The sequence below is a fragment of the Podarcis liolepis genome (genome assembly GCF_965112155.1).
Source record: "Podarcis liolepis genome assembly, chromosome: 4".
NCBI classification, from domain to species: Eukaryota; Metazoa; Chordata; class Lepidosauria; order Squamata; family Lacertidae; genus Podarcis; species Podarcis liolepis.
The window spans coordinates 56,995,968-57,009,202 of record NC_139558.1 but is presented as its reverse complement, the minus strand read 5'-3'; the positions used below and the strand labels follow the sequence as shown (position 1 = coordinate 57,009,202).

Here is a 13,235-nt window from a genome sequence, read left to right as displayed (position 1 = left end):
CCACATACATAAGTGTCGCAAGAAAAGGAAAAATAAATACATTTTGGGTTTTCGTTTTTTGAAGGTCACGGATTTAGAAATAATCTATTTTTTCAAAAAATCATCTGTGGGGGATGGACAGACCCAAGTGATAGAAACAAGAATAAAAATCACTAGATTAACAGGCATTCATTGAAGAAGGGCTCCCCAAGAACCATGAAGTTGTCCTATAAGTGCTTATAAAGCTATTCTCCTTCATTGAAAATACAAAGCTATCACAGCCATACAGATTTATGATACTTCAAAGACTTGGCTGTTTCATGCCGAGAAAATGACAACTTCTGGGCTGAGATTTAAAGAAGGCAGCCATTTCAAAGTCAAACTGTTCTCAGAATTCAGGACACACAGCATGATATAATGCAGGGAAATGGATGGGGAGAAGAGTTAACATATGCCATCCATTATTATCAAGGCATATTCTAACCACACCAACCCCATTGTACTTCAAAAAGGAGATTTTAGATTTTATCCTGAGTAGGTGTTCTACACAGCGAGTTTTACAATTATCAGCAGTTCTGATATGTCTGAGGGAAAGGGCATATGGAAAACACCTGCCAACCATGAGGTAATTCTCAAAAAAGCAAAACAAAACCCCCGAATGTCTCTACTAGTTATATGAAGAACACTATAAAACCTAAGCAAGTGTTATGGCATGACTGCCAAGAGATTGGGTATTCTGCCTGCGCCCGGACAGTTGCTACACGCCCAGTCCTGAGAAGAAGAGAGCTATTTGCTTCAGACCACAGAGACAGCTGTCCGGAATGAATTTGTATGAGGACATGTTAAAAGAAGCTACAAAGGAGGCAAGCTTGTATGTCCTAGGAATAAAAAACTTAAGAAACTGATAAGGTGAAAATCAGTGTGCATGATAGGGTTTTACTGATGTTTTCAATGAGGATTAAAAACAACAACAAAAGTCTATACGAAGATTTGAAAACCCACCACCACAAATCCGTAACAATCAGGATCTCCTTACCCCTTTCCTAGAACAGCAGTGCACACATAACATTAGAGCTGTAAATGTTTCAGAAGAGGACAACCAAGATGGTCAATGGGACAAACCAATTCCCCTTTGAGGAAAGGCTAAAATGGGGCTTTTCAGTTGAGGGAAAAGGTGAGTGGAAACAGGTGAGTAAAATTATGCAATGTGTGGAGAAAGTGCACAGGCAATGAAATACAGTCGCACAATCATTAGAGGGCATTGTTGCATGTTTCCCACCCACCCAAACATCCTTTCAGCTCCAAATGTCTCACTGCACTTTGCACAGAACCATAATAGAATTCCAGCCCACCCACCCACCCAAATTGGTTCTATGAAAAATGCAAGTCTAATATGTACCACTTTTCTTTCACTGCATGTCAGTAGACTGACTGTCAACAACAACAAAAACTTGTGCAGTAAATTATGCAAGGAGAGGTCTTCTGACCCATTTTAGGGAGGAGAAAGGATATCAAGCTCCAATAGGAAGATCAGTTTATAACACCAACTTGCAGCTCACCTGAGACATTCTTTCACGGTGCTTGGCTTCAAGCCTCTCTTTTGCTTTTTGGAAATGGGAATGCTCATTCTCATCACCAGGTGTCTCCAAGTACTTGTCAACAGCATCAGGAGTGCTGGCAGCTGTGGTGGGAACTATGGATGGGGATTTACAAAAGGAATAAAGAGGCAAAAGGTTCACTTTAAAAGTGAAATATAGAAGCATCTGTACACCTCCAATATACGACAACTATTTAAAGCAACTAGCTACTAGAGGAATATAAAAAGAGGATGGTTCATAAAGAGAAGATTTTGCTTCATAGCGGGGGGGGGGGGGGACCCCACACAGATAAAAGATTTTGCCCACATTAGGAATTAAGAAAGCATGCAAAAATTCAAGTTATTCCAGTTCACGTAAAATATATAAACAATCAGAAGAGGCAAGGATTTTAAAACTAAGTACAGTACTGTGTTCTGAAAACAAACATGTGCCCCAACACACATGCACATATTTCAAAAACACCTCCAGAGGCAATTTAACTCCCGAGCCATACTGCCAGTCCAGAGGGAGCATATTACAACTCTGTTCTACAAAACCCTTTTCTTACACATAACTTCCAACAACACATTTGACTGTTCTATACACCTAACCATTTTTATCATCATGTTAGAATTGCTGACATATACTTTGGTTCTATGTTTTCTATTTTACTGGGAGACGGAAATAGTGTACTAACAAAGATTTGATACACTGTATGCAGCTCCACAAATTTCTAACTTCCAGAAAAAGGCCACACACTTCTGTTTCTCATTATATGACTGACATTAACAATTCCTAATGGTCAAATGCCAAACTTCACTGCTAATAATTTGGGGTTTGACCAAACTTTCTTTTAGATTTAAGTGGAATTAGGAACAGCCAAAGCTGCCTTATAGGCTACCTATGTTCCCAGGAAAGGTCTTTAAATTCTCCTGCTACCTAACCCTTTCAACTGGAGTACTAAACCTGAGAGTTTCTGCAGGGAAAAATATGTTCCTGACTACCACTACACTACAATAATTTCCCAAAATACAGATAAAAAAATCAAAAGCTTATTTAAACATGAAATTGTAATGTGTACACATGCAGATAAGCACTCAAAGTGTCTTCCCTGGAATTTTATTTCCCTATATTATTGTTTTTCCAAAACTCAAAGTGTATTTTAAGCCCTTTTGCAGCTTTCTGAATTTTCAAGAACTGATGGAGGAGTAAATTTTCCAAATATAAGAAATGAACATGAAATGCATTCGACAATCAATTAAAAAAATGCATTTCCAAACTGAAAGATGTTAAATATTTCACATTTCAGTGTTTCTGCAGAAGCTGTTAGATAGTTGTATGTGGCACAACCCATATATGACCATTTTAGAGAACCTCTGAATAGGCCATACACAAATTAGAAAAGTGTACATTCTTGTGAGCATGCATATTTGAGTACAACTTCACAGTTTTAGTTTCGAAGACAATCAGTACCAAAGACTTAAGGTACAACTACTTGTGTGATGGCTATTTCTTTAGAAAGACTCAAAATTATCTGCAGAAAGTGCCACCCAAATTACCTATCAACAATAGAAAAGTTCACAGAAACATCTCTCTACTGTCACTATTATAGGTAGGATGACGACGCAACTGTTGACAGAAAGGTTATGAGTTCCCTGTTAGACAAACAGCTAGTTTCAGCATAGAGTCTATGTTAGGAATGGTACCAATACTAATTGAACAAGTGGGACTGCACAAGCTGTACCCGTGTCTAGCAACGGCAAATTTCTGTATGCTGCACAAAGCAAACCACATCGATTTGAGGCATGTCCAATTTGTACTGCTAATATTTTCCCACAAGGCAAAAGAACCTGTTTCCAAACTGATTTCTGAGAGATAAATGCACAGCCCCGGCTCACCCCACTGGGGAATGCAGATGGCTTCTTCAAAAGAAAGCACATCTGAGGCAAAGCTATCACATTTTGCTGACATCCAGACTACAGTACTTTGCACCCGGAAAAATATTAAGTCCCCTTGACAAAAAAAAAGGAAGAAGGAAAAAAAGAAGTTGCAATGAGAAGTGTTTGCACAGCAATCTTAGGCACTCAGTGGTTAGTGCTTGCGAAACTCGTGATGCAATGCTTTCCATTTGGCGGTCATGTCATTTTCTGACTTTTAAATTTCAAACTTTTTTAATTAATAGAAGCTGGCTGCTCCATTATCATCCCTGAAAATAGAGCACACTGCAAGTACAGCTGCACCGGGGGTGGGGTGGGGAGGTAGAGGCAGTTGACCCCAGGACACTACTGTTATGGTAGCAAGATGGAAGGACTGGTGCAGTTCAATACTTCACTGCTGCCTGGGGCAACTGCTGTTCACTTTAGGCAACATATTGCATAGCTGTGCCAGAGAGCAACGTAGTCCTGACAAGGAAAGAATAAGAGGCAAACGAGATGTGTCAGCAGCAAATCAGATTGCTTAACTTTTTTGCTTCCCCATTCACATTTAAGGAGGAGAATACAGGGCCATAGAAGAAGAAGAAGAAGAAGAAGAAGAAGAAGAAGAAGAAGAAGAAGAAGACAGGTTTGCTTCCAAGTGGCCTGCTCTCCTACTCCCACAAATGTCTTTCTTCCGTATGAGCTCGCTTCCAGCACCAAAGACTATGTGTGGGATGTGGGCCTGGAAGGTTGGTTGGATGGAAGATAGTTTAGCACAGGAATGGGAAGCAGGTGACCCTCCATATGTTATTTGACTACAACTCCCATCATCCCTGACTGACAGGTGGGGCTAATACCAGTTGGGGCACCAACACCACCCTACACTACTGTCTCAGAATAAACATATCTTTCACATCACCAAGAACTGGTTCACATAGTTGTCATTTACAAGGTGAATCTGGTTTGATACCCAACAAATTTATTCTGTCCTTCAGATTAGGGATTAGGAACCTGTGGCCCTCTAGATGTCGATGGAATACAGCTTTCATCTCCCCTGACTGCTGACTGAGGTTGATGGGAGTCCAAAGCACATGGAAGTTCATGGGTTCTCCACTCCCAATTTAGCGTCCCTAAAAATATCAGCTAAAGGCAAACTGAAAATTGGATTGGACAATGTGTGTCCTGAGGCATGCACACCTCACACCCCTAACTATTCACAGAGCACAGGATGTGCACATCTGCATTATGCCCTTCAGAAGTAGGGCTAGATGAACAAGCTCACCTGGAGTCAAACCAACAGAGCAGTTGAACTGCAAGAACAGGGAAGCCCTGAAATTCAGCAGCCTCACACAACAGCATTTCTTTCAAAGCTTTCTTTCCCTGTCTGTTTTCTTATCTTACATGCTAGCATTAATTCTGCATCCTTCTTAGCACCAAGATGCTAAGGAAGCTCTAATTTGGGACATGTGCTGGGTTTTTAATACAGATAAAAGGTAAAGGTACCCCTGCCCGTACGGGCCAGTCTTGACAGACTCTAGGGTTGTGCGCTCATCTCACTCTATAGGCCGGGAGCCAGCGCTGTCCGCAGACACTTCCGGGTCATGTGGCCAGCGTGACGAAGCTGCTCGGGCGAGCCAGAGTCCCACACGGAAACGCCGTTTACCTTCCCGCTAGTAAGCGGTCCCTATTTATCTACTTGCACCCGGGGGTGCTTTTGAACTGCTAGGTTGGCAGGCGCTGGGACCGAGAAACGGGAGCGCACCCCGCCGCGGGGATTCGAACCGCCGACCATGCGATCGGCAAGTCCTAGGCGCTGAGGTTTTACCCACAGCGCCACCCACGTCCCTTTAATACAGATAGAGCACGTTAAATACATAATGTCTTCTTATTGCATGACATTGATTGTAGTTGGGTGGGGGGGAAGCTATGTTATGTAAATCTTAAGAGGTTGCTTCAACATCAATTCTGTGAATTCATTCCAAACACAACACAATACATTCTTGCTGTAAAAATGAGCATGTTTATGCCCTATGTAAAACCCAAAAGAAGCCAAACAGACAAATGTATGTTACTTCTGCCCACCTCCTTTTTAAAAACTGGATTAAATTGCTAGTTTAACCTCAGACTAGCTCATATGTCTATCTCGCTTTTTGACTTTACCACGCTTTCCATTTTAAGGGTGATGGAACAGGATTTTAATGCAGATAAGTCCAGCGTGATTTTTATTCTCAGCCGCTCAACGACACCTAGCTAGTTGTAAATTGGCTTGACTGAGTACTTTTTGTCACCTGCATCCAGGGATCAATATCAACTCACACACCACGGGGCAATTTCAAACTGACATGCACTTGAATCATTGCAGCAAAAGGATTTACTACTGTGTGGATTAATTACAGCTCCTCGTTCTGCCACTGCCATGGCACTAGTCCACTGCAGAAATGTGCAGACTAGAATTAAATGCTGTAGTATGAGGCTTAACCTTCAAGCCTCTCAATGAAAGATATTTTAGCCCAACTAAATGCTAGTTTAACTACTACAGTTGAAGAGTCCATTTTCAACAGATAAACAATACTCAAAGTGCTTTATGATCGTATTTGTCAAAATGACACTGCTATATAATCATTACTGTTTGCTTGTTACAATCTTTTCCTGGGAAACAAAAGTAGGGATGATATATTTCAAAGACAATCCTGTGATCTTGAACTCTGAACCTAGGTTTTCAAAATTCAAGTCTCTTATTCTTTTCTTCCCTGTTCTCTTAAAACTATGTGTATGAACCAAAACAGTTGTTATTATTATTATTACTGCTGAAACTTTATAAAATAAAATGTTTAAAGCTTTTAGCCTCTGTAGCACTTCTGGGTAAGGAGAACACACTCATAAGCACACTGTTAGAGAGGGTAATTACTCTTTAAAACAATGCACCTGCAATTTAAAAAAAACTGTTATACAGACCTAATATTTCCAAGCAAGAATACTGTCTAGACTATTCCACTATCAGCTATAAAATGGTTAATGCCAACAAATTTTAAGATATTGCTAAACCACTCAACTCACTAATGAGACTGGCAAAATCCCCAAAAAATTGTGCTTCATTTTCTGGCAGCTTGAGGAAAACATCCGAGCACTAGAGATAAGGAACATTTTCTTTTAAATAGTTTCTTGATTTTTCTGGAACTGGATGGTGCCAATAAAGCAACAAAAACTGGCTTGGTTGGATTCTCGGAGGAACAAAACTAAATCAGAATGCAAACCTGGTTTTGCTGAAAATTAACTGCAAAGAGAGAATCAGGGAGTTGTCTGTGAAATCACTAGCCAGGATACACCTTGATTTGGCCAAGAAGCAGTGCCAGTTCCTCACTCCATCAGTACACAAGAGGTGATGTGTTCAATGCTCTTATGTTGCTTGCCAGTTCTTACAGACAGCAGATGCATTTGGGACATTGTTAGAATGAAGGGAATAAGCTGCAGTTCCAGGCTGCTCTCCCCCTCCTTCAAAAGCTTTTAATTCAGTTTTTAATTCAAGATTGCATGAGGGGTGGTTTTCCTTCAAACAGCATTTTACTCTGATATAAAGTTTATTATGTATGATGGTGTGTTCTTGATTAAATGGTTACCATCTCACTCAGGAAAACTTTGCTGATTAAGCATCTGAGGTGAGAAACAGTTTGAAACTGTGTTGGTTTCTAGGCCTTCTTCTTCCCAAGGGAGAAGGAAGTACATTGAGCTGACAAGGAAACAACTGAGGGTTCTTTTGTTAACCAGTGTCTTGGAAACCAAGAACTCAGTCTGTCATACATCAGCTCCAGTAAATGGACCTTTGAGATTCAGGGCAAATTCACATTTGAAAAAACATTAATTGGTGCAGCCGGTCTTGAATGTTACCAGTTCATACTACAGATTGGATGACTGATGCATGTTTGAATTCTCTCTCTAGTTTCTGCTCAGATTTGACCCAATAGTACAACTATAACTCATTTTCTTAATGAAAACTGGTTTGGTTGAATTTAATTTGATGTGCTTCAAGATTTGGAGTCTCTTCAGAGAGTCCACCTGAGGGGGCAACTTATCAGGCTTTCCTTTGTCACAGAAGGCATGAAGTAGTGTGACATGTGAGAAGACTTAACCTTTAAAGTTATCTCAGATGAAAATGAGGTGAAATATCCCTTGCTAGATAGAAGACAAGAGAGAAAGAGAAGCAGCCTATATTTCATGTTGAGAACAAAAGGCTAGAATTATCATATGTTTATGAAATTTGATTTGCTCTCTCTCTTCAGGTCCCCCCGCCCATGGGAATTCTATGAGGCAGAGCTGAGACAACAGGACAGTTACATCAAAGCTATTACAGTGGTGCCCCGCAAGACGAATGCCTCGCAAGACAGAAAACCCGCTAGACGAAAGGGTTTTCCGTTTTTCAATGTGCTTCGCAGAACGAATTTCCCTATGGGCTTGCTTCGCAAGACGAAAATGTCTTGCGAGTCTGGAGATTTTTTTTCGCTCCCCCCCTTTTTCTAAGCCGCTAAGCCTTTAATAGCCTTTTAGCAGCTAATCCGCTAAGCCTTTAATAGCCGCTAAACCGCTAATAGCGCTAATCCGCTAATAGGGTTGCTTCGCAAGACGAAAAAACCGCTAGACGAAGATACTCGCGGAACGGATTAATTTAGTCTTGCGAGGCACCACTGTATATACCTTATTTGGTTCAGACCACAGCTCAGTTTTTCAAACTATAAAAACTATCAATTTTTAATCAATCTCCCCACAATACTATATGATGTCTGCTGTGTAGCTACGTTAAATATATTTCTCAAATGTACATTTTTGTTTGTTTTAATCTTGTACAAATTTCCTGTTGGGTTTTTTGCTTTTGTCTCATACAAATATTTTTAAAAATATATCCTAGGACCTTTGGTGTACATCTTTGGACAGATATTTTCCAGGGCCACCCTAATGGTCAATATTTGAACAATTTGAGACCTCTGCTAGAAACTGGGGTGGGGGAAGGATGGTGTCAATAGACGACTGTATTGAAAAATGGGACATACAACTTTCCAAAGAATAAAGCAGTCCAGGTGATCTGAAAAGTTAGCACAAATAGTCCAACAAAGCACTATAGCTAATGAATCCTTGATGTTTCTGCAAACCAAAGACTTACCACAGTTTAGGGTCTGGGCAACATACTAAACTATGGGTAATCAAAAGAAGTGGTGGAAGTTTCCAATCTCTTCCTTGTGACTGTATTGAAAGAGAGGCGAGGGAGAATTCCATGAACCAGAGGCCTGTTCCCAGTGTTTACTGCGACGTCCAAACACAAACATTCAATTGTTTGCTAGCTACCCAATGTACAAAATAACAAAAACAATGTGCACACATGTGTGAAATAGACTCTTTCCTTATCACCACCGGTGGGGGGGTGGCGAGAGAGATCTGTTTTATAAAAGGAAAAGGAAAGATATAAGTAAACTGAATAACTTTTTCCACTGGAACCTATTTGTTGTTGTTCTTTATAATGTGAATATATGCATCTTGGCATTTTGATGCATGTCTAGTGTTTTCCTAAAAGAGGACAGCAAACAATTATAAAACAACCAAAGGCAGCTTTACAGGCTTGTGGGCTGTTTCTGTTTTAATCATGCATTGTACGTGCATGAGAACAAAGGCACAGACACACACGAGCAAATGCACTTCTAAAGCAAGTCCTACAACAGAGACTCTCATTCCAAGTGCCTCATCTCCCTGCTTCCATTACCTTGTGCCTATAACAAGTCACAGATGGGAAAACAAAAGTCGCCAATTGTCAAGCTTGAATAGAAAGAGAGAGACACACGTACTAATGGTCAAACACACTCTACAAGATGTGAGCAATTAAGAGAAGCTGACAGAGGGATGTACGGTTAGTGGTGGTAAAGGCCCACTCCCAGGGGAATTAAGCAGCAGAGCCAAAGTGGCACAAGAGAGAAAAGAGAGAGAGAGACTGCCACAGGCTGGAGAGGTCCACTTACTGACGCTGCCACAGACTGCCATGCAGTATTCCTCAGTGTCAAAGTTGTTTCGGTTTCCACCGCATCCGCCGTAAAAGAATGGTGCACATTTTCCTTCAGTCACATCAAAGTACCAGCGGGAGATCATTGAGCGGCAAGGACCAGTCTCAGCTTGTTCAGAGCACACCTCTAATTATAGGAGATGTGGAGGAACTATATTTAGCGTGAAAGTGGAATTGTCAATGCTCTTCTACATACCTTTATTTGTAGTTATATACATAGCCCTAGGAGACCAGGAATTACCCTAGGAAGAGGTTAATCTACTAGGTGTCTCTCTACATGTTTGTTACATCATTCAAAAAACAACTGCTTTTAGTCCCGCAATTCAAATCGGATTCAAACCATTCAAGCTATTGGTTCTTGTCTCAGTGGAGAGCTGAAAGCCCATCAGGGAGGACCTGAACAGTACACTATTTACTTTGGAAATGCTCATGCATTGCCACATTATAAAATCACCCCTCAGAAGACAAAATTGAAGTACAGTGAAAGCTATTCCTCCCTATGCCGAAAGGACTGATACACCGATGAAGGCAGGACAGCTGAAGTTACTCCCAATGGAGTCCCATTCTCAATAACGACCCTTAAAACAAGAGGTATCCATTTTTGTATGCTTCTTTGTATGACAGGGGGCCATGTCCTAATGGAACACATCACACATCTACAAGCTTAAATAGATTTTGTTATTTAGGTTAGCTACTATATCTGCCTCTGAACTAAAAATGTCAAAAATCAAAATCAAAATCTATATGCTCATCTTAGAATCCCATTATGCATCAGTGTACATATCTGTAGCCCTTTACCAATAATGTTCCAAACAGGAAATATATATATACATATATATATATACAGATACACATACTCCTTTGTAAACCTGCAGAACATTAAATGGCTGAACATAAAATGGCAGTTCTTCGGTTGTCATTCCTTTCCCCTTTCCTCATGGAAGCAGAGTTTGCCATGATATTTATCCAGAACATTTTTAGGAGCATAATTTTGTTGTTATTCCATCCTATCACTGCATGTTTCTACGTCATAATCAACCTGCTAGCCAGTATGTCTTTCAAATCACTTAAACTGTAAATAAGCCAAATTTCCCTCCCCACTTACAAATGGTTGCTGAGACTTTCAATGCACTTTTCACCTAGGATATTTATCTTACCCCATACAAAATGCATTTGATCTTACATTTTTGCAAAATTACAAACATCTTTACACTATAAGCCAAGTCCTTCCACATTCCTGCAGTACGCTGAAGATTATCTTGGCAAGTCTGCTCACATCAACTGGGACCAATGGTGAAGGGCTCCTGTGTCTGCTAAGATTGTGTGTGTTCAGGTTCACACGTAACAATAAGCAAAGAACCTTGGCCTAAGGTTAAACCCAATTACTGCTTCCCGGCTGAGTTGGCAAACAATTTAGGAAGGGGATAGCTTAAGAGTTGCATCCAAATCCAGGAGGGTGGCTTGTTTCGCCTTAAACTATGATCTATTGTTGGCTTAGAAAGCTTGGCTTGTTAAGGCAGAATAAACACAATCCCAGGTTCAGACACAACACTAATCTATCCCCCCTCCTAATGGTTGGTTTATTAATGGATGGTCAGAACACTTGTGTGAATCTCATATAAAAGCAGTAATGTTATGCCACCTTTTTCTGGTGTTGCCCAATTGGCACAGGACCATGATGGGGCCTTCTCTGTGGCCATTTCACACTTCTAGAATGCCCTCCTTAATGAACTGCACCTGTCTCCCTCATTATTAACTTTCAGGAAGAATAAAAAAAAAATCCTGTTCACTCAAGTGTTTTATGACTGTTCCTAACAACCCTGAGATTATTAGCTGTGAGGGTATCTGAGTATCTTGCATGTTTTTAGACATTCTTAGTATTTTTAGATGTTTTGGTTTTTAATTGTGTGGTTGGTGGTGGTGTTTTTACTTTTTTGATGTTTGCTGCCATGGACTCCCTTGAAAGAAAGGTGGAAAAGACACAGTCAAGAAATAAAATTAATATTGCAATATTCAGCCTTAAATAGTATGTGGCACCTTTGGCACTTTAGGGTATATTGGGTACTGTACATGATAGACTGCAATTTGTAGAGCAACTGTGTCTACATCTGTTCATAAGAACCATCACACTGCTCTGATGTTTTATTTACTGATATTTTACTGAAATGTTTTATTGACAGATTTCTGTTTAATTCATTTGTTTCTTTGGTTAGAAAATTGTATCTATATATTTTTCTTTTACATTTTTGTTATGTGTAAACTGCTTAGGGGTTTTGCAAATGAATTGGCATCGATATATTATGAGTACTTTATTTGGATCATCCAATTGGCCTTGTGTTACGTATGTCTAAATGTAAAACACAAGAGGACAAAAAAATGTAGATGTCTTAGCAGAACCACACAACAGTTTTGAAAATATATAAGCCCAAGTCTCTTAAGTTGGAAAGCTAGTACCTGACTGTGCAGGAATTTTATATGATGTATAGTACAGATAGTTACCTGAGAGTAAGTTGGTTTGAACTCAGCAGGAGTTACCTTTAAGCAAAAATGCACAAGACTGTACTGTGTATAATTTAGAGCACAATCCTATACATGTCTACGCTGAACTAAGCCTCCCTAAGCTCAATGGGGTTTCCCCTAGGTAAGTGGCTATGGAATTTCAGACATATTCCCTGAACAGAACTCCAAGTTTAATTTTACCAAGAAGAAAATTAGTTTTTCTAAAAATACACTTAGAATCAGAAGCCAAATACTAATTTTAATACCCAAAGACAAAAGCTAATTACACAAGAGGCATTTTCAAATTTATCTGGAGACAGCTGTGAAGCTGGCACGCATTTTTAAGAATAAAGCTTAGGCATTAGCTACACCATGGCAATATTTTCCCAGCAGGCAGTTACAGGAAGGAAAATTAAATTATTCGTTTCGAATCCAGTCCAATAGAACAATTATTTCTATGATGGTAAATACCTTAAAACTGTAATCTGTACCCACAAATAATTAAAATTAAATTTCGCTTCCAAATGTTTATTTTTAATTCACCGAAAAAGAATAATTAGGACATGAATTTAGCAGTTAGTGCACCTGGAATGTATAGGGCAACATCCAATTAAGTCATACTTTCAATCAATCTGTTTGTATGACTCACTTTGGCTATCACCCATGGCCTTCTGGTTAGCATATTATATTTTAAGAACTCCTGTTTTATTTTCCTGAAATATTCATTTCAAATCAAGGGATCAAATAGCTCCAGGCAGCAAATGTTTTGCATGGGGGTTCTGCTCCCAGCCCCTGCGAGCATTGTTGGTGTGCATCCTGCCCTCTTCTGGGTCCAAAAGGACCCGCACATCCACAACCATGTGTCGACTGGATGTGCCTAAAATGAGTACTGCCTGCACTGCACAAAGGAAAGAGCACTACTTCAAAGGTTCTTTATTTTACCTAAATCGGCAGACTTACATAATTTAATGGCCAGGAGCATTACATTCATAAATTGTTCTCTTGTTAATGGATTGTATACACCCTGTTTTTTTAAAAAATACATGGATCCAGTTCTGCCCATGTCAAACTTTAAGATGGTAAGTGAAATCTCTCCCTCAAGTTTGATGGAAATACCAGTGTCTTTATGTAAGCCACTTGGGATACGGACCAATTGTTGCTGCTACTCTGTAAAGTGCCCTGTAAACTGATGGCACTACAGTGGTACCTCGGGTTACATACGCT

The 13,235-nt window shown here is 39.9% G+C and overlaps 1 protein-coding gene across 4 annotated transcripts in view; it reads right to left on the bottom strand.

The window, feature by feature from the left end:
* The window catches only part of APP (amyloid beta precursor protein), a 142,577-nt gene that overhangs the window by 37,629 nt on the left and 91,713 nt on the right, over window positions 1-13,235 (bottom strand). For 2 of the 4 annotated variants that reach the window (XM_083500351.1, XM_083500352.1), the window contains exons 7-8: window positions 9,472-9,639; window positions 1,539-1,672 (exon numbers count right to left, since the gene is read on the bottom strand). In XM_083500351.1, coding sequence (XP_083356477.1) covers window positions 1,539-1,672; window positions 9,472-9,639 — 302 coding nt within the window. The remainder of the gene's footprint in view (window positions 1-1,538; window positions 1,673-9,471; window positions 9,640-13,235) is intronic. The other 2 variants (XM_083500353.1, XM_083500354.1) reach the window with 1 other exon arrangement.